Source organism: Poecilia latipinna, unplaced genomic scaffold, assembly GCF_001443285.1.
Source record: "Poecilia latipinna isolate Pla-1442-1.1 unplaced genomic scaffold, P_latipinna-1.0 Scaffold1351, whole genome shotgun sequence".
Lineage (NCBI taxonomy): Eukaryota > Metazoa > Chordata > Actinopteri > Cyprinodontiformes > Poeciliidae > Poecilia > Poecilia latipinna.
Window position 1 is genome coordinate 151977 of NW_015113967.1, and position 23433 is coordinate 175409.

Genomic DNA, 23433 nt, shown 5'->3' on the forward strand with positions numbered 1-23433 from the left:
ATTTAGAAACATCAATACTGATGTTTTAACTCAGGAAGAGATCAGAAATCAATATTTGGTGAAATAACCAGGAGGTTTTCAATGGGGTTCAATGGACTCCTCATTTTTTTCAGAGATGCAGTATTTAGTACTTCCTAAAATACTAAGTACTAAAATACACTCTTGATGTTAAGGCCCTAGTAAAATGACAGTTGTTGTTTTGTTTTTTTTCTAAAAATTAGAGAATTATTTTAATGGCTTCCGAATTTCCTCTAACGTTAATGTGTCATATTTTTTTGTAATCATCAACAAAAAAAACAACATATCTATTAAAAAAAAAGATGCAAATAATGAAAAATCTGCTTTTACGTGAATGTATGCCCTGGAACTAATAGAAACTAATACTTTTCTTTAATTTCTGCACTTAGTATCAATTCTAGCATTTAGTTTTCTAGTGTACATACCAGCCATTAGTGATGGAAAATTATCATAGCTGTTAATACAGCTCAACTGTCCTGGTAGTTTTCACACTTACAGTGTAAAGATTGGAGCATTTGCACATTTTACATACAGTATGACGACAACTTATTTTTCCTCAGTTGTTAAAGGGACAGATTTACAAATTGAATTGTGCAGCAATATGTTATACACAAGTTCTTTGGAGCAATACGCCACAGGAAAGCAAATACAATTTTTACTGCAACTTCAAAACCTCTCCCCTGATCTCCAACAATAGTTTCTCACCGTGCTACACGTTCAAATCACCCAAATCCTCTTTCTTTCTAATTTTGATGCGTGGATTGAACTTCATGTTGTTTACTGGTCAAATAGTTACAACTTAACATGTCCTCAGAGTATTGCTGAAAGTTTGCCCAAGTCACGTCAGTGATACTTAAACCACAGTTTGAGAAGATGTAAAACATATCTTGTTTCTTGACCTCAGGTCACTGCATGTAATCATATCAAACAACATGTCCCTTTTAGATCATGTGTTGTTGTTTACTCCTGTACAGCTGCTCTGCAATCAGTTTTTTAATCATTCTGTTATTCTGTTTATCATGCATAAACAAAATAATTCAGTATTACTCCCTGCGTAGTGTAGCAGAGATGTTAGTTGTAGTTGTTTAGTTGTTTATATCAGCACTCTAGGTCTGTTTGGCTCAGGAAAAGCTAAGTGAGCTTTGAGGCTGTCAACATTTTTATGATCTAGGGGCGGTTACAGTGTCGGTGGGCATGTGACCCAAGTGGGTGGGGCCTGCCATGGGTCCCTCATTTCTAAGCTGAAGTCATTGGATTTTAAGCCCTAAAATAGCACTACAGAGCATATATAGGGATGCAGTCCCAGTGGCTCCATTAGACCACAGTTCTGTGCAAGAGTCGGCACGCTGTTTGACAAATTCTGATTGAAGGAGGCGAAATGAACCTTCGACTAGAGGACATACACTGCTAAAAAAAAAAAAAGAGAGAGAATCTGAAGATTTAAAAACTGTTGGTATTTTTTATAAGGGGGGAAAAAAAAAGGACGCATCGTAAAGGATACCGCTCTTTCCTTGGATTGTTCTGCCTTCTGGGATTTCCTATTTCCCTCCTTTTGATCTAGAAAGGAGGTGCGACATCCGCAAAGATGAAGTACAACTACCCAACACCGGTGTCCACCTACGCACGAAGTTCGCAGTACACACCGGTGTACCACTCACCTTCCTACTACAGCCCCTCGCCGCATTACACGCCGACATCCACGTACGCTGCTGTATCAAAGTACACCCCAACGACACAGGGTAGCACTTATTACTCCCCATCACTTTACACGTCCACCTACAAAGCTGCGTCGACGTACATCCCTTCGTACAGCAAGGTTTCAAGATATACCTCAACACGTCGCACTCAAGCGAAGGAAAGCCCTGCACCTGTAATACCTGTGGCACCTGCAAAGAGGACTGTGCACTTCCCCAATGACATCATCTTCCAGGACATCGTCAGGCGAGGGGATCTGGAGCAAATCGGACGCTTCATGAGAGCAAGGAAGGTCCGCGTGGACACACTGTTCCACTCTGGTGAGCGAAGTCTTTTTCTCTTCCCCTGGCAGGTGCTCATCTGCCCCTCTGGTCTTGGAAATTATATTTACTAGCAGAAGAGCGACGTGTATATCTAAATGTATGGGATTGATTTTTGCATATGTGCAGGTATGGCTGCTCTGCATGAAGCCGTACTAACGGGAAACCTGGAGGTGGTGAAGCTCCTGATTAAATATGGCGCCGATGTCCACCAGAGAGACGAGGACGGCTGGACACCACTGCACATGGCCTGCAGTGACGGCTACCCGGAAATTGCCAGGTAATATCCTCACGTTCCCATGTCAACTATTTGGATGTGCAACAATTAAATCTTCCTATGATTAAATTCCTCTGAGGCGAGAAACTCATTGCTTATTTCTGCTTCTGCGCCGAATTTACAGAAACAAGGCCACACAGAGAGCTACTCGAATCTAGAAATGCATTTAGAAAGATCGCAAAAATCTCTTGTTTGATTTTTGTAAAACTATTTTTCTGCTCGTTCTAGGTATCTCCTGTCAATGGGAGCAAGCACAGAAGCGGAGAACGAAAGCGGAGAAAAGCCCGCAGACCTCATTGACCCAGACTGCAAAGAGCTGGCTAAACTGTTTGAGACAGGCTGTGTGTGAGAACAAATGGACCCGAGGGAGAGAAAAGGCTTAAATGTAGTAAAAATAAAACGAGTAGCAACACCGATGAAGCATTTCTCTGTGGCTTGTGCAATGCCTCCGGTCTTGGAAAGCAACATTTTCAGAAGTGCAAATCGTCTCAGAAGGTTATTCAGTTTCTAAAATGTCATCTTATGCAACACACACCTTATTGCAGTTGAGTATTGTATCTTAGTTCATTGTAAAATTATGACATATTTCTAATAACTGTCATATCAGAGCTGTAAATAAGATTGTGTGGCTGTCTGTTATGTGACTCAGTGCATGTCCTTCAACCTGAATCTCTTTCCTTCTAAATTCTAGTTCAAAATTAATAATGTGTTCATTTTTGGAGAATGAACACAGAGTTTTTCTGTTAAAATCTTTTATCACTTGTGTTTGTGCTAGCCTATACGCAGGCTGTAAACTGTGTCCTCTCAAATCATGGCTCAATCTACACAAGAATCTGAACTGATAAAGTGTTTTGTACAACATTGTGCACCCTCACTGCTGGGCAGAAAGAGGATCGATCAGATTGGTACAACCTACTTGTATGTTGTTCAGAAAGCTTAAAAATGCAGGTCTTGTTTTGTGAAAGCTCTTGCACCTCCACAGCATTTTGACAAATGTATTTCACTGTTATTTGTTGTAAAAAGACAGAAAATTTGAAGTCTTATAATTTTCAGTACAATTATTATTTTTGTACTTTTTATAAATAAAGGACTTGTTACAAATAAAAGGCTGTAGCAGTTTTATTATGGAAAGCAACAATGAACCTCGAAAAACTGAAGCAATAAAATTATAGTTGATGGTCCAGTTGCTGGCTCTTAATGTCCAAATTGTCCTTGGGAAGGACCGGAAACCTCAGAGTGGATTTCAAGAAACATGAGATGGTCAGAGTATAAAAAAAGCACTATGTGCATGTGTGAACGACTGTGTGAATATGTCTGTCACTGTACAACACAGAGTAGTCAACAGTTTTAGTGAAAAGGACATGAAAACAAATTAAGTTTGCATAAAAACATGTTGAGAGTTTGTGTCCTGTTAAGGTTTCTCAATGGAAACGGAGGTATGGTAATGTAAAGAAAAAATTAAAAAAAGAAAACCTAACTTTAACCTTTTAAGATAAAAAAAAATGTGAAAAAGAATGATAAGAAGAAGAAGAATTTTGTTTTTATGTTTGTACTTGGTTTATTTATTATTGTTTTTTTTAGAATTTTATTAGTTGTTTTGAAAGTCTTTCGTATCTCTTCCGCATCTCTTCCCGGAAGTGATTGGTTGGCATTGGCAACGATTTTTTAGCTACATCTTTTGGCGTACTAAGTCTTTGAATAAAGAAATAAAGGAAAGAAATCAACGAAGGTTTGTTGTTTATCTTAACGCTTATTTAAAGGACAGCATGAACGTATTGTTATGGCGAGCTTGCCCTAATAAACGAGTTACCAGTAATAACTCAGACATATTAGCTGGAACAAGCTAACAATGTAAATCGCTAACGAGTTAGCTGCAAGGCTACTGTTAGCTTGGTAAAATGACTATGTTTGAAATGTTTTGGTTGCACCCCATATGATAACAGCATGGCGACGCGTATGCCAGAAAACAGTATTAGTTATGTTTAGTTTTGTCAAAATTTTGTGATAATTTCTCTGTTACCAACAGCTAACATCATTGAAGCTACTCGAGTCAAAACGTAAACAAAAGCTTATTTTTTAGCTAACCCCTTACGTTGCAGACATATTGTTCAGTATAGATTTAAATAAAACACTCCACTGTGTCAGCCATTAAATACTTCTGCTGTGTTTATCTTATATATATTATATAATCTAATTTATTTAAGATGATTAGCTAGCAAGGAGCTGTTAACTCTGGCTGCAAGCTAGTATACCTGTCGGATTTGATCAAAAGAAATTGCTTGTATTGTATGCAAAACTAAAATGAATGTCCAGTATTATGATAAAATACTTACAATGGTTCTGTTGGGCTTTAAGTTTAGGACTTCGAGTTGTTGCAACCCTCTAAATCCACTCACCACAGAGGAGCAAGGAGCGAGTACAGACTGCAAACAGAATGACCAGGTCTGAAAAACGTTATGGTAGTAGTCAAGTGCTTGATAGTCAACTGTACTTAAAGTGTAGTTTGCTGCTTAGTTGCTGATTTTATTCTTTGTATATGTGTGAAGCTCATCTGCTCCCAGGATGGTGAATAGTTACAAGAGGACCTCAAGCCCCAGATCTCCGACTAACAGTGGGGAGCTGTTTACTCCAGCACATGAGGAGAATGTGCGCTTTATACATGATAGTAAGTACTGTGTTCTACAATTTTGTATCAAAATCATATATATATATTTTTATCTTGGCACTAAAGTTGAATCGCATTGCCCGACAAAAATCTTGGTCGGACCTTCTTGCAACATATTGACATTTACAAAAACATCTTCTGGAAGTAAAGCGCCTTTTGAAATTTTAAATGTTTCAATCTGTATTTTTCTTTCAGCGTCTTTTTTTTTTTTTTTTTTTTTTACAGGCTGATGGGTTGATGTTGTTTCAAAATCTTACACACTTTAAAAAGGCTGCAAACTATTACGAACTAGCCAATTAGACATGTTTTTTGTTGTTGTTCTAGTTGAACCAATAGCTGTTTTGCTGTGAAGATAATTTGGAAAATGGTTTTAAATTTTGTGTTCAATGAACTATGAAACAGAACTTATTTCACAAACATTGAGTTGCTGCTCCTATATGCATATCTGTTTTCTATGTCCTTGGAACCAGTTCTTCTTGCTAAGAGGTAATTGAACCGTTGTCCATACAATATTTTTTTCCAACTTTTGGACTCAAGATTGTCACAGAAGTAAATTGATATTGCGTCTGGTGACCGCTTTGTGCTTTGATTTGTCCAAATGATTGGGATCCTTATCCCTAAAAGATCCATTGACACAATGTTTTCTGTGGAGGGATACTTTGCTTTCTACCAAGGTTTTGGGTAGAAAAACAGAAGATCATTGATTACTAATTAGAAGCTCTGATCATCCTAAAAATCATATATTTATTTTAAATGGATGGTTGGGGGGGATACCAATAATTGTGCCTCTGGGGATTTTGTTAAAATCATCTTATAACAGGTTTATTTTCCCAAATGAATAAATGTAGTAAATTTAAATGTATCAGTGTGTGATCATACCTCTCTAGTAAAGACTAATTTTATACATCTCTGCCAAATATGCAACTAAATATGGTGAATATTGTATAAAATTAATTTTCTTCTAACTATTTTACAATGTGTCCTTGTAAGTGGCTCTTTGGTGTAACAAATATTATCCTGTTCTCTTTATGTTTTTTTTCCTCCCAGCCTGGCAGTGTGTGCTCCGAGATATCAGATCAACACAAAATAGTGAACGCAATGACCGTGGACCACAGGAGTATGTGGAGAAAAACCCAAATCCTAACCTACATTGTAAGTTAACAGAATAAATTTTATATAAATATGCTTTTTAATGTCATTCGAAATGGTTTAAACCAGTCGACAGCTTTAACAACCTCTTTCCTGTCTGCTTTTCCAGCTTTCACACCAGTGGACCTGAGTGACCTAAAAAGGCGCAACACACAGGACTCCAAGAAGTCTTAGTTTTTTCTGTCATGTTCCTGTTACTTTTTTTTTAATTATTCATCCATTATCCTCAAGAACTTTTCATTTCTCTGCCCTCTGACAGCCAGAAACTTGACCCTGTTGGCAAGTCTAACAGAATACAAATCTCATTTGTATACGATGGACCATAGCAACCTGTTGTTTTTTTTTTTTTTCTTTCCGTTGACAATGACTAAAAAAAAAACTGGGGTTCTAAGAGGAACAGATTCTCCCTTCTCATCTTTTCAGGTATCAAAGTGTTCATATTGATGCTTGTGGTGTGGATGAGACTGCTCCGGGGGGATTCATCAAAATTTGCTGACAACTGTTGCTGAAGCACAGAGCAAAGCCCAACAGGACACAAAGACTGAAGTCTTAAACAACAGTAAAACTACTTAGATATGTTTGGAAGAAATTGTAAAGGGGATCACTTCTTTTCTGTTTCATTCCGGAAAATAGATTGATAAATTGTGAAACGACCACATTTGAAAACATGTCATGGGCAAGTATTGGAAGCCAAAATACAATGTTGAAGGCCAACCTTTTGATTAAACCACCTCTTGCCCTTGGTGGATTTAACTTTACAGCCCTTAGTTAACCTCTCTGCTCAAAGCCTTGAAACAAAAATGTTGAATAAAATACTTTTACAGTAGCTTTGCATCTATTGATCCTGCATAAATATTGATAAGTTGTAGTCCCATGTCACTGAATTACATTTTTGACTGTAAATTTAAATTTGGATTACATGAAGGCGAGGTTAAAATTAAAGACTGAATTTTGTTTGTAGGACATCTGTAATTTCAAGCCCAGTGATATATATTAGCAAGATTGCACTGTTCTATTTAAGCTCTGTAAACAGACTGATGGATCTGGAGATTGGAGATGACAGGAAGGTGTAAATATTTAGGTGATTTGTGACTAAATTTTTAGAGCTGTAACAAAAGTTATTCAATTTGGCTTATTAAGTGTAAAAATGGCAACTTTCCTTACTGAGTCTTCAAAAATGTGCATGAATGAAAAAGGTCTCCTACAAAAATATTCACTCATTTTGTAATGCAACAACTGCAAGCAGTATTTTATTGAGATTTTCTTACAAACAATGAACTGGGAGGTTATGTGCAGTGACCGGCTTCTCTGCGTTTTTTATGGAAGTGGTGCATTATGGATTGTGTGTTTTGCACTACTAGGTATGCTGGTCAAAACGTAATTTATATCCCATTTAACATGACTTCTGGTACAACGATATCTCATGGTTTTCTTTCGATATCACTCTTCCATAGAGAAGAGTCAGGTAGTCAGGCTAAATGCACTTAACCAGACAGAAGAGGGCGCGTTTTCCCTTTACGTTGATGGACGTGTTGACGTCGGAATATACGTGTTACGTAATGAGGCTGTTTATATTGTGTGGCCGTTAGCTTATTGTGTGTGTTCAGTCGACGGAGCAGTGCTGTGAAAGGGCAGGGAGAGGGACCAAAAGAGTCTAGGGTGTACATTTTATATTTTCCTCACAGTTTAGTATTATTTGGGCAGAGTAATGGCCGATAAAATGGATATGTCTCTAGATGAGATTATCAAGCAGAACAGGCAGCAGAGAGGTGGAGGCCGGGGAGGAAGAGGCCGCGGCCGAGGTGGCCGTGTAGGCTTAGGCGGCGGCCGAGGAGGAGGCCCCGGACGACTTGGAGGCGGCGGCGGTGGAGGATTTGGAGGCCGAGGCGGCGGATCCGGCCCCATGAGGAATCGACAGAACCTGAACCGCGCTAGAGGCAGGCCGACGCCTTACAGCAGGGTATGAGAATGTTAGAGGAATAAGCAGTCAAAGGAAAAAAAAAACCTTCGACACAGCTGAAAATTCCCGGTTAACGTCCTTCAGTTTGCTTCTAGCTAATCCTCTTGCCAGCTTGCTAAGTCAAGCGAAAAATGAAAGCTAGCCGCCGAGTTCTCCTTCATGGGGAAGCTCTGTAGTTCGCGGTTAAGCATGAATGGAAGTTGTTTGTTATAATGCGTCCCTTCTCCCACAAGCCAAATGGCTTTACACCATTTTCCAAGAAGAGCGGATGGCTAGGCCTCAACGGCGCCATTTTGAATCCACAACCCGAAATTTAAAGCCAGACGTTGGAGGCGATAACTGCTCCCCAGCTCGCATTGGAAAGAAGGAAACCACATCATCGAAAATGCTGACCCTCAGATGAGTTTTTCCTACTAATGGGAGCACCGTGATTCTCCCTATTCGTCGACCAGGCGGCCTTTTGTTCTGGGAGTGGCTGGCGGGTTTATCGAGGCCTGTTCTGAAGGCTTTTCAACCACTCTCCCTGGCTCTTATGGATGGAAAAGTGGACTTTAATACCCTGATATATTCCCTATAAGGCAATTCTCCATCCTTTGGCTATTAAAGAGTGCCTCGCGGGGGGGGGGAAAAACCCCAAACAAAGCCCCAGTCAAAATGGCGTGGTCTCAAAATGGACGCTCACGTAATCCACGCTAGTAAAAAGAAGAGCATGGGGCCCTGTTCCATTTTTTTTTCAACCATATGGACATTATCCACATTCACGAGACGACAAGGAACTCTCCGGTGCTCGAGGACGGGCGGTTCAGCGCTGGAGGCGGCTGCTTCAGTTGGAGATCCCGGTGTATCAACGGAGCCTCTCTGGAGGGCCTTTTGAAGGAGGCGCAGATGGCACCACAACAATGGGAACTTCTGGTAGCTAGTATGGGCAGTTTTTCAGGTTTAGTGTACAGTTTTGGGTTTTTTGTTTTTGGGTGTGGGCTATGAAATTCACTTTGCACTATTTTTATTTTTTTTTTAATTTTTTTTTTTACTTTATTGACTTTGGGCAGTCATGGCTTAAGGAGATTTTGTAATGTTGCTAAGGATCAGTTCCTGTCTGTCCTATAAATGTAATTCTCCACTATATCCCCTTGCTTTCAATGAGCTGTCTTTCTGTTTGAACTGATTCGCTTGCTTGTAGTGATGGGGTGGGCAGGGAACGTTTTGGGGACCAACCCCTCTTACATTAAGGGAACTGACCACCCTGGCCATGTTGGAAGTGGAGCCCCTGCTTGCCCCAACACCCAGACGTGTGGACTCTGTGATTGACAGAGAGGCAAGGGGATCCTGAAGTCAGCAGGTGCGTTCTCTTTCGTCTGTTGCAGCCTAAACAGCTCCCCGACAAGTGGCAGCACGACATGTTCGACAACGGCTTCGGAGGCTTTAATGGTAGTGCCGGCGCTGGCGGAGGAGGTGGTGTGGAAACTGGAGGGAAGCTCCTAGTCTCCAATCTGGACTTCGGTGTTTCAGACGCAGACATTCAGGTATGTTACGTTTTGTTTGCAGTCCTTGCTTGCCTACTCTTTCTGTTGTCGGATACAAATTCACTCTTTTTTTTTTTTTTTTTTTTTTTTTTTTTTTGGAACTTTTTGCTGAATTTGGGACTCTGAAGAAGGCTGCCGTTCATTACGATCGCTCAGGAAGAAGCCTGGGAACAGCTGATGTCCATTTTGAGAGGAGAGCAGATGCACTGAAGGCCATGAAGCAATATAATGGCATCCCACTTGACGGTACGATTCAGATCAAAGCTTAGTATTGGTCTGTAGTGTGGCCAGTATATTGTCATGTTAAGTTATTCTGCGTCTTTACTCTTTCTGCAAATGTGCTGTTTTTTTTTTTTTTACCTGCATTTATAGCTGGAGGATTTAGGTTGGCCCTGTGTTAAAACTAGCCAATGAAAAACAATAAGTGAGAGGAAATATTTGGCCAGAAATTCTGCTTCTTTTTTTTTCTTTTTTTTTTTTCTCAAACCTACAAAATGCATTGATGTTTTCTATGTATGGTGTTCAATTTGTCTTTTTAGGGCGGCCAATGAACATTCAACTCGTCACATCACAGATTGACACACAGAGGCGGCCTATGCAGGGGTGAGTTAGGGTTGCTATTCAATGATTAAGAAGTCTGGTCAATTCACCCCTTTGCAACCCTCATGTTGCCATTATAACTTGTTCTACTTCTATTTTTAACCAAGGCATTTTGTTCCTATGAACTTGCATTATTATTCATAATTTTGTGTGCGTGTTCTGTATTTGATGGTAAATTTCTCAACATTTTGCGATGTTCTGATTAGAGCTGAAATGATTAACAGTGTATCGGTTATTGAAATTTCAATTTTAGTAATTTGTTAATTAACCAGAGGATGCAGGCTCTAAAGGCCATTTGCTGAAAAATAACACGATCAGAGCAATAATTAAGCTGAAACTGTACAAAATGTATAAATTTTGGATTTAAGATAAAAATAAAACTCTGTAGAAATGTGCTTCTCAAAACTCATTTGGCATCGGTTTAGCTTCACCTGGTGTGAAAGAAAAATCTCATAGCAACTTTTTCTATAAATTCATTAACCAATTCATGTATTAAAAAAAAAAACAACATTGTACTGATGCTAAGGCTAGCAGAAAGTGCTTGAGCATTTCATGTTAATATTGGAAGATTTTTTTTTTTTTGCCTGAGATGCATTTTTTGCTACAATCAAGCATACACTAAATAAATGCACTATTTATGCACTAAATGTTATTTTTAAAAAATTAGATATTTGTTCATTTTACTGTATGCAAACTCATAAAATATTCTATTTAGAAAATATGGATACATTGGCTTTTACCCTTTTATTTTATTTCAGGTTGGTCGTAGTTGGGGGCATGAACAGAAATCGCACCTTTGGCATGCAAAGAGGTCGAGGCGGCCGTGGTTCAGGTTTCTTCAGAGGGAGAGGACGGGGTGGTGGCCGAGGTGGCGGAAGCAAACCGCTTTCAGCAGAGGAGCTTGATGCACAATTAGACGCCTACAACGCCAGGGTATGTCCAGCTGACAATACAGTAGATCTCGTTTGGTAATGTTTTACACTTGTCTTGATGTTTTTTATGTTTGTGTTTTTTTACCAGATGGACACCAGTTAAGAAATGAAGCTCTTAGTTGTCTTCCCTTCCTTTCTGTGCAGAAGAGGGTGGTTGTTACAAATGTGCAGAATGTTTTACACACACTTGTCTTCTGATGTGATTTGAAAGTGTTTCAGTCTATTCTTTTAAATACTCCAAAGTGTTTTTTACCTGTATTTTTTTTTTTTTTTTTGATGGAAAAAAAAATGGTTTTGACTGTAGGTTTTTGAATTGGGGTATCCCAGCTCCCCTCTGCCCTGTAGTTAATGAAACTTGTAATAAAACCTGCAGTGTATATTAACCAAAAAGTCTTGGATTTATGCATCTATGAATTTTGTAATGTCTGGTTTGTTATATATAATGTTCCAACATATGTTGTGAAAAAAAATTTCCTCATCACTGGTAGTTTGACAGTGTTTTAAAATGTATGTATTTGGTGTTCGATTATGCGAAATATAAAATTAATCTTTTGGGATGCTTGTGGAAATATTTTTACTTTATTGGGAGGTTTAACTGATGTCTAGTACTGAAGGTTTTAATAGACCCGAGAATTCTGTCATGCCACAATACAGACACTAGGTGTCGTCCTGTATTAAGATATTCCCGCTCTAGTATGGCCTCTGTTGGACTGGCACCACTTCTGAGTCCATATAAGGAGACGTACAAGAAACGCATTGGTGCAAATGATGATTGGGTTGAAATGGACTTAATTGTGACATGAACAGTAAGAGATCAAATTTGTAAAACTCAGAAATGTCAGTGTTGGTTTCCGGAAGTATTTCCTTTAAAGGTTTGCGAGAACCACTTCCGGTGGGATTTTCAGGATTAAAGTAAATCTCCACTCTGGAAGAAAACAAGTATCTCAAGTTTTTATTAATTCCCTAAAATGTAGCATTTTTTCGGGTGCGTTCAAACACTTCTGCATACCAAAATCTTCTTAAAAAAGCAGAAGAGCAATATTTGTTTAAAAATAATCACGTTATTTCTAGTGTTTCCACAGTTTAGAATGCAAATCTCACCTCAAATCAACCAGAAAAGTAATTTAGTCCAGTCATTGTCAGCTACTAGAATTTAAGCTGTACATCGTTTTTTAATATAATTCCAAACATTTGCTTTTTTTTTTCTCCTCTTGATTATATAAATATGTGCAAACACTGGGATAATCAGTGCTAAATCCTAATAAGGACAATTAGTATTCTATGTATAGGGGATTATAAAAACGTGGGTTGTGTTTTACAATGCATGTGCCTCAAGTTTTTTCTCTTTTAGTAAATAAACTTGATAGCATGCTGTTTCTTTGCTTTTATTTAATCGATGTTAGTAAAATTTAAGTAAAGCTTCTGCATTTAGAATCTGCTTGTGGTTGTTTTTGATAAAGACAACATGGCAGACCGCCCACGGTTCACAACGAGCCACTATGAGTTGCGCAACCAATTTTCTACTAGTTACATTTATGTCTACTTGACTATAAATAAATTGGTGTCTGGTTTAAATTCAGTTCATCTACATCGCGCTGATCCTCCTTATTCAAATGAAGGGACTCCCAAGAGGCGCAATTCATTCAACAATCACCCTGCTTCGGGCACGTAAGATGTTGAGGCTTGTTTTTCTAAATGAATAAAATACAGGAAAGCTATGAATTTCGTGAATATTATAAGATGTGGCAAAAATCGTCTAATTGTAAGTTTAAACGTGTGACTCTTTATAGGTTTGACGCATTGTTTCATAAAATATAGTTGGTAAGAATTTTCAGTGGGAGATTTTCTCGTAGTTTTGTTTGCATGCTTTTATTTTGAAGGAGATTATGCGGAAATGGCAGTGAGTGGTCTCTTGTTCAGATTTTCCTCCGCCGCGTCGCTTCACTCTCATTCACAGGAGACTGGCCCAGCCAACCACAAGTGAAACGGTAAGACTACACAGAAAACACCCTGCAGAGACTTTTATTGACTCAATTTAATGCGACCAACACTTAGCTGCTACTGCTAAATCTGTAATGTTTTTGCTTCGGGACAGAATTATAATTTATTATTTTAACATTTTTGAACGGAACTAGTTGTTTGCCAAAACGAAAGTTTCCGTCGAAAAAATTGTAGTTTTTCGTCTCAAATTAAATTGACTTTATGTCAGTATCAGTGTTTCAAACTGTTATTATGAAGTTTATTAGTGACTCATTAAGTTATCCGCCCTGAACGGGGAACGTAGACGGTTCAGTTGTGAATTTCCGGGTGTAGGCGGTTAGGTAAGTGTGCCCTCTGAATACAATAAACTTATAATATAGCGCATGCATTAACCAGTGCAAGGTAAAAAGTGTAAATAAAGCGACTACATTGGTTTACTTTAAGAAAGAAATGCATATGTGACGCCGTTGACATGTGGCTGGCTTTACGAAGAACATTTGAACTCACTTCCTGGTACTCAGCCTTGTTTAAATTTGATTCAGTTCACACCTCAAACCTGCCTCCATTTTTGTTTTTTTGTTTTTTGTTTTTTATTTTGAAAGCCTCCTCAGTGAAGTGCTCAAGGCCAACTTGCTCAGATCAAATCGGTTTCAATCGACTTTTTTTTTTTCCTGATTTTGAGACTTTGTGTTTCACTGAATGGCTGCCGATAGATTTGTACAAGAGATCTCTTAAACCGTGAATCCTCCCTTTTCCTTCCTGTTGAGGAAATAACGGTCTTGGGTTCTTTTCAGCTCTACTGTAAGCTTCACATCTGTTTATATCTTTGGTTGTCCATAAACTTTTTAATTTTGACTTCCGCTCAGCTTGAAAATCTGCAAGCTTGCATGGCCGGATGTCTTACTGAGCGTTTCCTTTCCTCTCTGTTGTATGCTGATAGACCGAAGAAGGTTGAATTTAAGCAGGGGAAAAAAAAGCTTTGTATTTATAACAAAAATGTTTCAACTTCCTAGCAGCTCAATGTGAGGAATGCTAGGGTCAGAACCAAATTTGAAAAGTTTAAAACATTGACAGACTGATCTGGCTTTTCAAGACCAATATCAAAATCTAAAAAAGCCAATTCTGATTTCTTTTCCTAAAACACATGAGGTTAATAAAAAGAGATAATGTTGATGAATAAATATAACCTTGTATTGCTAGCCAAACCATTATCTGATTATTAATAAACTCAGGAATTTGTATGGTCTGTTGGTTCGTGTATTTGTAGAGTGAGAATGGTGAATTTTGATTAATGGAAGTAGATAAAGATCTGTTTTCTGGATTTTGACCTTCCAATTGAGGAAAATAAGTCCTTCTCAATTAATATTCTTCTGTAGGCTTAAAAAAAAATCTTTGTGTTGTAGGAAACATTTCCTCCCTCATCCTCTCGTGCCAGAGCAGTCCTCTTTAGTTGCCTCTCTAAACAATCATGTCAGTGACCTGTTTCTGTTCAGCCTCGCAGGGGAAGGTATACAGGTATGACTGCCTCCTCCGCATACAATGAAGCGTCTGTCCTTGTGTTAGGCCAGCTTGACAGCTAGAAAATAGTTTTCTTCTGTAGCTTTGGTAAACAGCCAAAATATGAAACAACCCCCTGCCTCCCCCACCACCAGTTGTGGGATATTATGCAACAATTTTAAGTTGAGATAAGCCTCAGTATTCTTTACATATTTCATTTTTACATTAATTAATCGTTGTATGTCTCGTAGTTTGCACCTGAGCTCCCCTCTGCCCCCCATCCTCTCCCGGTTTCCTTTAGTTGCAGGCGCTATTCAGGATCTATTTATTCCTCTTTGTTCTGGACCTTCCTGGAATAGTTGTGTTTTGCATCTTTGGTTCCCACAGGCTGCTCTTTATGTGGACGTTTATTACCCGAAATTAATCAAATTCTTTCCTACAGATGTATGGCGGTTATCAAGCCACTTCAGACCTTCTCGTCCAAAAGTACCCTGTCGCCTCTTTCTTTAACCCCCCTGGTCTGTTGGCGTTGAGCTCTTCTGCATTGCATCAGCTCTAAGCTCGCGCTGCAACACTTCCTCAAAGCTTTGGGCAATTTCTGCTCTATGTCCTTAACTTACTGGGAACCAACATATTTTAGTGTACTGGTGTAAGCATCAGTATCAGTGCTTTTTTTTTTTTTGTTTTGTTTTTTTTCTTTTTGCATTTGAAACGGCTTTTGTTGATTTTTAGCGTCTTTTAGAAGTACGAAGAAGATGAGCTGAGCTTCATCTCTGCGCTTCTGCGGTTTAATACACCAAAGGATGTGAATCATTGCGCTCCTCCTCATATGAAAAAGGAAGTTTGCAGTCACTTCTTGACAGCAGAAAATGGCTGCCGCTGCTGCGCTGCCTTGGCATGCAAGACTCTTTTTTTTTTTTTAAACGTGCATCGCTCGATTTTATCACCACCTTATCAAACGTCGAATTTTGGGTTTACCTAAACATGATTGCAGCCATGGCAGTCTGCTTGCAAAAGCAATACAGCAGAAGCGTAATGAGGAACCATAGCTGCGCTTGTTAGAAAGGACGGGTCCAAAGGTCTTGGTTACACTCGGTGTTGCATGAAGAGACTTCAGCGCCAAGAGACCAAAAAGGATCAAAGCAGCTGCATGGCTCCGCTAAATGTCACAGCATACAGGTTCCCCAGTCACCATTAGTGCAACAGTACTCGTGTTCTTCTGTTGTCACTAAGGTGAATATGAGCTTTATTCCTTGTTGGAGCATTCCCATGTGTAAATTATGAGCTGGAGGACCAAAATGTCCGATTTCAAACTTTTCTTTTTCCCGTTGAGTCCCTTCCTGCCTGCTGAGTGCATATTCAGTCATCTTGGACAAAACTCGCAACATTAGGTCTGCATCTGTGGCTGCTTTTATGTTACTGAGGGGTTGCTGTTGGGTTTAAAATTGCATCATTATATTTTTTTCTTCTTAACTGTTATGATAAAACAGTGTGGCAATACATCTGTTAAAGCATAAAAATAGATCCCCACAAACACATATGTTGCTCTAAAAAAAACAAAAAAGTTGGGTTAGAGCTTCAAAAATCCTTTATTATTCCTAAGAGAGAAATGAAATGTTGCAACTCATATTATCAAAGTTTCTTTGAAGAGTTGTTGTAGATTGCAATGGCTGTGAGCGGAAAGAATCTCCTGTAGCGGTCTGTGTTACAGCGGCTCTGAAAGAACAAAACCACTAAGTTAACGGCCGTGTTAAAGTCACAATGGTTTTAATTATTCTCACTGAGTTGGGGAAAATTGAGTGGTTATGTTGAACATAAAGTTTAACATTGAACACTTGTAAAGCAGAAGGTGCCATGGCTCGCTTTAAAGTTGTTCTTTCTTTTTTTTCTTTCTCAATAACGTTGTCTAAGCATCGAGAATCCAAAACTGAAACTGAAATGGAGATGCACCAGTCATTTGGTAAAAATCACAGATGGCTTTTGCCCTTAAATGTATCAAAACAAAAACTTAGAGCCATTTTCAGATTATAAACACACCACCCAACAGCATGAGGTTTGCTCCTCTAATTGAAATAAACGTAACAGAAGAATATATCTAATCCAGATATGATTGCCTGGGTGCATGATTTGCTGTAACCTTGTAATTTAGTCTTATGTTTGATTGAAAACGAGCACCTCCCTCAAAGAACCTGCAGTCGATGGTGTTTTCTGTCACATGGAACAACTGAACCGACGGGGCAGACTTCCAAGAAAACACAGAAATCTGTACCGGGAAGGAAGAGCTCGAGCGGTGCATCTCAACTCTTACTACAGTTACTATTTCAGCTTCATTTGCATATTTCTGTTGTTGCTTCCTGGCCAGTCTGTCTCTGACCTTTTAATGGAAAGCGTGAACATAAACACCCAACCCCGCCAGACTTGTTTGTGGATGGAGCTCTGAAATCTTGCCTGACCGGGTTTTATGTTTTAGCTTCACTTCAAACATTTTGTAAATGACGGTGAATAAGGAAGAGATTAAATTGCATGTTGTATACTCACAATAAATCAGAAGCAGCGTTAAAAAGGTAGCAGGTCATAAAACATGGAGGCAATTTGATGATTTTATGAAAGAAGAATAACATGTTTATGATCGCTGCTCAGCCCTGTGAAAACTGAACTTTCTCAAACGGTAGTGCTTGATTAGTTTGGGTATCGATGTAATACCTCGCATCAGCAACATGGACGCTACAGCCACGCAGGGGGGGGAGACCGTGTCTCAGGTGACGGTCAAAGCAGTTTGTCCACAAAAGGACAGAAAGGACAGCTGACCCACTTGCTAACAATTCTCCCTTAATCAGCAAAATTCTACTTTGCAGGGAAAAAAGAAAAAACAAAAACGCCTTCTCAGCCATAACTCAACGTCTCGAGAGCCTCCGCGTCGTTCCTAAGGAACGGGCCTAATCTCCCGCCTGAGCCGCTGCCAAGTCTGGAGTGTTTGTAACTTTCTGCTGCTTGCTCAGTCCGCTCAGGCAAACAGTTTATCCAGGCTGCGGAGCTGTTCAGGTGCCGGCCGAGACTCCCAAGTTCAGCAGAACGTTCAGTCCCATGACCGCAAGGGCTTATTCCCAGCAGGCCCAACAATGACAGGGCCTCTTTCTGGCAACTTTACCCACAGCTCGCATTGTTGGAGACTGGAGAGAGAGGGAGATAGAGAAAAAAAATGGCTGTCATTGTAAAGGTGATGATGTCAGCATTGTTTGACTGTTATATGGAGCATGTGGACCTTTTTAAATGACTAAACCAGAAATGCCACATTTGATTAAGAAGGCATCTCTAAGTAATGTGATATATTGTCATCATTGCATAACACTTTAGAAACAATTGGCTCAACACACTGCATAAATCAATGCAGTGTTCATCAGGCTGATTCATGTTTAACAAAACCCAGTCATTTATGGGTATTTTAATTTTTTAAAAAAAAAAAGGTATTTAAATATAAACACTAGCTAAATTCAGTTTTATTTTTGTAATTTCCAGTCATACATGTTACTACAGCTTATTTTAACTATATACTCACCACCTGGTAAAGGCTGCCTGGTTAGCCATGCTAGCCGGCAGTCTGCTGCTTTACAGATGAGCTCATTTTAACTTTAAAATGTTGTAGTTTTTAGTCACTGCAATTTTTAAAAAGTGTGGTGGTTGCTGCTCTTTTAGTTTCCATTCTCTTGTCAAATTGTGCAATCAGTGAAAGTTTTCTGAGAACCAGTGTGCGGCTGCAGAGCACCTTCTGCTGCATCCCATTAAAAGGACCTTTTAAAACTGCAGTTTAAGTAGATTTGTATTTGCTCCCGCTTCTTGTTTTATCTCATCTGCCTGCGTTAATTTTAACAACAAAAAGAGAACATGACTGTCTTAAAATAAGTGCACAATTTGGGATCAGTGGTCACACAAACATCCAAGTTAAGATGGGGAAGTTCAAACCAAACTGCGCGACCTCTGCAGTAGTTTCCAGTAGAGCGTTGTGTGTCGCTGAGTTGACTGAGCACTTCCTGCTGTGGGACAGTTTGGTATGCTGCTGCACTGCGTGGCTGCAAGAGGAGTCAAGCAGAGGAAGCGAGAAAAGAGAAGAGAGAAAAAAAAAAAAAGAGCCAGCAACCTGCTCCCCAAGCTCTTGAAGAACGAAAATTACAGCACTGCTGCCTTATCTGCTCCTGGTTTCCCTCCAAACAATCTCGCACTGCTGACCGGCCCAAACATGCACTCGCTTTCAAAGGAATTTTTGGACTTTTTTTTTTTTTGGGTGCGCCGAGGCCCTTAGTTGGGAAAACCGAGCTGCGTTCAGAGCTCCTAATCGCCACATGTGTGGAGGTTTGGACACAGATGAGCAGCAGCGTATTTGCTTTGGACTCCCAAGTGTTCTGCCTCCTCTGAACAGGTGCAGCTGGCCTCATCAGCTGGCATCAGTCACGATTGTTTGCCTTCTGAGAGTTTTAGGTCTGTTTGACTGTCTGTGTTTGACAAACAGCACCTGGCATGTGAAACGGATTAACGAGAGTCATAAATTAGAGGGCGAAATGATTGTCTTCATAGGGGAAGAGTAATTTGTAACACGAGGAAACTGTTTGTCCTGACACCTTCCTCTTTCTCTTCAGAACAGTTCTGCTTCCAGCTTTACCAACATTCAGCACCAATCTCCTTCTCACCCATTTTATGTAATTAATGGAGTCGCAGACCTTCCTCGCTCTTGATCAACTCTTTACCCTTTGTTTTATTTTTTTCAAATCCTTGCTTGTCTCGTGAAGCCGGGCCTTTTCAACATTGAATTTTTGGAAAAACGTCACTGAGGTGCTTGAGGGTGTTTTCTTGTTGGCTGAAAGGAGCCAGCAGGTAAATCTGCTGTAGGCTTCATATTGAGGGTCACTTCTTTAAATTAAGGAAATGTTTTTTTTTTTTTTTTACCACCCAAAAAATAAAAAATAAAACATTAAGCTGATTTGTGTGTTCCCATCTTCAGGTCTTAAACCAGAATAAGTCAAGAACCACATTATGGCTGCAGTGTAATCCAGCTGTTGTTTGCAGGTGTTGCTTGGCTCTCATTAAGTTTTGCTCTGCATGTGTTCACCAGCTGTTCTCATTAATTTTACTCCAACATTACCAGGGCTCTGCAACAAGATATGCACCGATCAAGTTTTCAGGTCAATACCGATTTCCGCTTTTCTTTGAGATCCTTGTATTTTGCACACAAGAGAAAATACAGGCGCTGCTGCAGGATCTTTCGTAGAGCTAGTGGGTTATAATAATAAAAAAAGGAACTTTGAGGTCATTAATGCGTCAAACACATGTAATGACCTTTATTTGATTTTATCAAAGTGTAAAAGTTCATTAAAGTACCTTCTGCTTGTTAGTTGATGCCTTTATAGATGGAGAATGACGAGGTTTCTTTTTTTTTAATGCAACTTTATTAATTCTTTGTGATTGTTGCTAGTCTAAGTTATGCCATTTAAACCAACCTGACTATGACTAATTGTTCTAACTCTGCTTAAAAGTGTTTAAATTATATTGTGCTTCATTGTGTAAACCTGCCTTTGTTTGTACATGAGCTTGTGTCCTCAGGTCAAAGTTCACAGAGGTTCCTCTCAGCAGCCATGACTCTTTGCCTCTTTGCTTCACTTGTAGTTTTCATTTAAAAAAATAAAAAGGAGCCCCTCCGTTTCCTCCATTTTTTATCGTTCCCTCCCTCTCTGTCGCCACAGTCTAGTGCACCATGGCAGAGCAGGACCTCACACCGGAGCAGCTGAAAGAGATCGCCGCGGCCAACGAGGAGAAAGAATCGGACATAAACTACAAACCTCCTGCACAGAAGAGCTTACAGGAGATCCAGGAGCTGGACAAAGATGACGAGAGCCTGCGGAAGTACAAGGAGGCGCTGCTGGGCAAGGCTGCCGTGGTCGCAGGTTCGTGCCGACCCGACTCATTTATCCGCTCCGTTTGGCCCGTCGGTTGTTTCCATCATCGAATGTCAGCTGTTTGTTGTGAAAACAGGGCAACTCAGATCGACATCCTCGCATACGAATATTTATCCCGCCTGACAGAGAGCAATGAGTCCCATCTACTTCATCATACAAACATCCGAGTGTTGCAAAGGCTTTGCCAAGCCAACCAGCACCTCCATCTTCTTTTGCTTTGGGCTTAATGATGGGTTAATGCCTCCATGTGTTGTAGGGCCTCCTCATATAAACAAAGATGGTTATACGAGATTAAACTGATGTCACATGTCAGAAGTTTCCATTTATCTCCGCATGCCATCACTACAGGCAGTTTTTGAATATGCCAAACTTTTACAGTGTTTTGGAAAAGTGTGCACCTTTTGAACTCTTCACAGTGAAACAGCATTGCTCTTTTAGGCTTTATGTGATTGACCAGCACATGAGAGCTTTTCTAATAAAGATTGTTTGGCTTTTAATCCCCTTTTATTTGTTATTGTGAATTCCCCAGAGTAACCCGTCAAAGTCCAGGCGGAAATCCTTTTTAGAATTTGAGTGAAGAATTTAAAAAATGTTCACTCTTTCATTCCAATCTGGTTGAGCTACTTTGCAGCAAAGAAGAGGCAAAAATGTCATTCAGTCTGTGCAGAGAGAAACCAGAAGTAACTAGAAGCTGTAATTACACCGCAAGGTGGTTCTAACAATTATTGATTTAGAGGGAATATAAATACACACCACATTTTCTGATTTTAATTTGTATTTATTGTTTTGTTTCACAATTATGTCCTAGTCTGTTGTTGTTCATCCTAACATTCCTCCCCCCCCCTCCCAAAAAAAAAAAAAACAAACTTCTGTGGAATTTATTTATTTTTTTGTGGCTGAAAAAGGAAACAGTCCTCAGGATGTGTCTGAAGAACAACAATGTGATGTCCAAATAATCAGCTGAAGGAAGATGTTGCCTAATGAGTGCTTTTAGAGGAAGAAAACGCACGGTGCCCATCATTTATTTAACTTTTCTCTTTACTAGATCCCACTGCACCAAATGTCCAGGTGACACGGATGACGCTGATGTGTGAAAATGCACCCGCTCCCTTGATCCTTGACCTGCAGGGTAAGTACTGTTCAGCTGCAGGTTTTAGAGGTCAAAGGGCAGGAGGAGGAGCATTACCTCTGTCCTCATACTGAAGGAAGTCCAATCACTACACACAGTAAGCAGTCCCTTCCCTCTGCGCAAATTTAGACGCTGCGTCATTAGCCTGCTAATTAGCAATGAGGAGATTCTTATGGAAGTGGGTTAATTAGCCACTTCCTGATGGCGCACTTTGTCCCCTCTCAGTGGTCAAAATGGGTATAACAAGGAAGGAAAACTGCTGCCTGTTTTTATTCACTGCGCCCCCTGGTGGACGGTGCACTCACCATCTCACGAAAACGAAGAATGTTTAAGACTGAAGCAAACAATTTGTTCCAAGTTTTTTTTATATCTAGAATAAATTTTTCTTTTATTTTCTACATTTCAGGAGACCTGGAGAACTTCAAGAAGCACCCATTCACACTGAAGGAGGGAGTTGAGTACAGAATAAAGATCAACTTCAAGGTAATGGTTCTCTCATTCTGTGCATCTCTGTTAGTCTAGAACTGCTGAATGTTTTGAAATTTATGGTGATTTTTTTTTTCTTTTAATGATTGCTGAAAGCATAATGCATGATGCTTTTTGCAGGTGAACAAAGAGATCGTTTCAGGTCTGAGATACAATCAGCAAACATTCAGGAAAGGAGTCAAAGGTAAAAATGTTTTTTTTTTTTTTTTTTTTTTTTCTAAGTTGGTTGCAATTCGAAGTTAAAGCCACCAAAAACTCAGTGCAGGTGGAGAAATATCAGAATCCCTTATGTAACATGCTTCCTGTTTCTATGAGTTTTAAAACAAAACATGTAGTTTTACCATTTGCTTTATGAACCAGTCCCTTCTGCATGCAGGCTCAGATGTAACGTATTTTCCAGAACACGTTTCCCCTTTTTTTCAGTTTGATGAACGAAAAAAGTGAATGTGTTGGTTTCAATACCAGGAAACCAACACATTTCCCATCATTTCTAATAAAAATGGTCAGATGTGAAGCCAGACCAATGGCAGAAGTTTGTTAATGCCAAGAAAAACAGCGGGGTCAAAGTGCAACTTGCTAAGGGATGTTTGTCCAAACAAAGTTTCTGTTTTTGGATTGAATTACAGAAATGAACTTTTATGACTCACTTGTTCAGATGCATCTGTTTAGAGCAACTTATATCGGAAGGTGGGGATGTTTGGACTGTTTCTGAGCTGTCAGTATCTTACCTGGAGAAGGAAAGTGGTCAGAAGGATTCTCCTTTTCTAGATTCTAGATGTTCTGCTCATGCCACTGTCTCCTTTCCCTCCTTTTCTCGTCTGCAGTGGATAAGTCGGACTACATGGTGGGAAGCTACGGCCCGAGACCGGACGAGGAATACGAGTTCCTCACCACCCTGGAGGAAGCCCCCAAAGGGATGCTGGCCCGCGGCACTTACAACATCAAGTCCAAGTTCACAGACGACGACAAGTACGACCATCTCTCCTGGGAGTGGAGCCTCGCTATCAAGAAGGACTGGAAAGACTGATTTTTTTCCCGCTGCGTCTCGTTCACTTTCCTCCCCGCTCGGCGTTTTTCCAGCCTTTCCTCGTCTTGCTGTCATTCCAAGGATTTCTCTCCGCATTATGTCGTCTTAGGCTTCTGCTCTCTCCGTCCATCACAGCCCTCCCTTCCGCTCTCGCACCTTTTGTTTCTAGCTTTTAATCACGTCATTCATCATCATTCCCTCAATTGTAACAATTAATTCGTTTACACCCA

The 23433-nt window shown here is 39.8% G+C and overlaps 4 protein-coding genes across 6 annotated transcripts; all 4 read left to right on the plus strand.

The window, feature by feature from the left end:
• Positions 1 to 1320: 1320 nt before the first annotated feature.
• Positions 1321 to 2723, plus strand: ppp1r27a (protein phosphatase 1, regulatory subunit 27a). Its single transcript, XM_015056050.1, has 3 exons — positions 1321 to 2033; positions 2163 to 2313; positions 2539 to 2723. Exons 1-3 carry the CDS (start codon positions 1604 to 1606, stop codon positions 2657 to 2659), a joined length of 702 nt encoding a protein of 233 aa, XP_014911536.1. The 5' UTR covers positions 1321 to 1603; the 3' UTR covers positions 2660 to 2723.
• A 1211-nt stretch (positions 2724 to 3934) lies between these two features.
• Positions 3935 to 6952, plus strand: mcrip1 (MAPK regulated corepressor interacting protein 1). 2 transcript variants are annotated; one of them, XM_015056056.1, is made up of 5 exons: positions 3935 to 4039; positions 4666 to 4752; positions 4857 to 4975; positions 6023 to 6127; positions 6234 to 6952. In XM_015056056.1, the coding sequence occupies exons 2-5, from the start codon at positions 4745 to 4747 to the stop codon at positions 6296 to 6298; spliced, it is 297 nt and encodes a 98-aa protein (XP_014911542.1). In that variant the 5' UTR covers positions 3935 to 4039; positions 4666 to 4744; the 3' UTR covers positions 6299 to 6952. The 2 variants fall into 2 exon arrangements, with proteins under 2 accessions (XP_014911542.1, XP_014911543.1); XM_015056057.1 differs by having other exon boundaries at positions 3939 to 4039; positions 4671 to 4752.
• A 743-nt stretch (positions 6953 to 7695) lies between these two features.
• Positions 7696 to 11908, plus strand: alyref (Aly/REF export factor). Of its 2 annotated transcripts, none has more exons than XM_015056053.1 (6): positions 7696 to 8084; positions 9449 to 9607; positions 9706 to 9853; positions 10147 to 10210; positions 10966 to 11140; positions 11228 to 11908. In XM_015056053.1, the coding sequence occupies exons 1-6, from the start codon at positions 7833 to 7835 to the stop codon at positions 11240 to 11242; spliced, it is 813 nt and encodes a 270-aa protein (XP_014911539.1). In that variant the 5' UTR covers positions 7696 to 7832; the 3' UTR covers positions 11243 to 11908. The 2 variants fall into 2 exon arrangements, with proteins under 2 accessions (XP_014911539.1, XP_014911540.1); XM_015056054.1 differs by lacking the exon at positions 7696 to 8084 and adding an exon at positions 8091 to 8996.
• Positions 11909 to 13020: 1112 nt separating this feature from the next.
• Positions 13021 to 23221, plus strand: arhgdia (Rho GDP dissociation inhibitor (GDI) alpha). Its single transcript, XM_015056055.1, has 6 exons — positions 13021 to 13127; positions 20349 to 20549; positions 21607 to 21690; positions 22097 to 22173; positions 22297 to 22360; positions 23001 to 23221. Exons 2-6 carry the CDS (start codon positions 20360 to 20362, stop codon positions 23201 to 23203), a joined length of 618 nt encoding a protein of 205 aa, XP_014911541.1. The 5' UTR covers positions 13021 to 13127; positions 20349 to 20359; the 3' UTR covers positions 23204 to 23221.
• The last annotated feature ends 212 nt before the right edge of the window (positions 23222 to 23433 follow it).

Bases quoted from the DNA above. Each gene is read 5' to 3' on its own strand.
- mcrip1 (XM_015056056.1), top strand. The intron at 4,976-6,022 runs GTAAGTACTGTG...TTTTCCTCCCAG, and splicing joins TGTGCGCTTTATACATGATA to CCTGGCAGTGTGTGCTCCGA. The intron at 6,128-6,233 runs GTAAGTTAACAG...CTGCTTTTCCAG, and splicing joins CCCAAATCCTAACCTACATT to CTTTCACACCAGTGGACCTG.
- arhgdia (XM_015056055.1), top strand. From the start codon at position 20,360: ATGGCAGAGCAGGACCTCACACCGGAGCAGCTGAAAGAGATCGCCGCG. The intron at 21,691-22,096 runs GTAAGTACTGTT...TCTACATTTCAG, and splicing joins CTTGATCCTTGACCTGCAGG to GAGACCTGGAGAACTTCAAG. The intron at 22,174-22,296 runs GTAATGGTTCTC...TGCTTTTTGCAG, and splicing joins GAATAAAGATCAACTTCAAG to GTGAACAAAGAGATCGTTTC.
- alyref (XM_015056053.1), top strand. From the start codon at position 7,833: ATGGCCGATAAAATGGATATGTCTCTAGATGAGATTATCAAGCAGAAC. The intron at 9,608-9,705 runs GTATGTTACGTT...TTTTTTTTTTTG, and splicing joins TTTCAGACGCAGACATTCAG to GAACTTTTTGCTGAATTTGG. The intron at 10,211-10,965 runs GTGAGTTAGGGT...ATTTTATTTCAG, and splicing joins CAGAGGCGGCCTATGCAGGG to GTTGGTCGTAGTTGGGGGCA.
- ppp1r27a (XM_015056050.1), top strand. From the start codon at position 1,604: ATGAAGTACAACTACCCAACACCGGTGTCCACCTACGCACGAAGTTCG. The intron at 2,034-2,162 runs GTGAGCGAAGTC...GCATATGTGCAG, and splicing joins GGACACACTGTTCCACTCTG to GTATGGCTGCTCTGCATGAA. The intron at 2,314-2,538 runs GTAATATCCTCA...TGCTCGTTCTAG, and splicing joins GGCTACCCGGAAATTGCCAG to GTATCTCCTGTCAATGGGAG.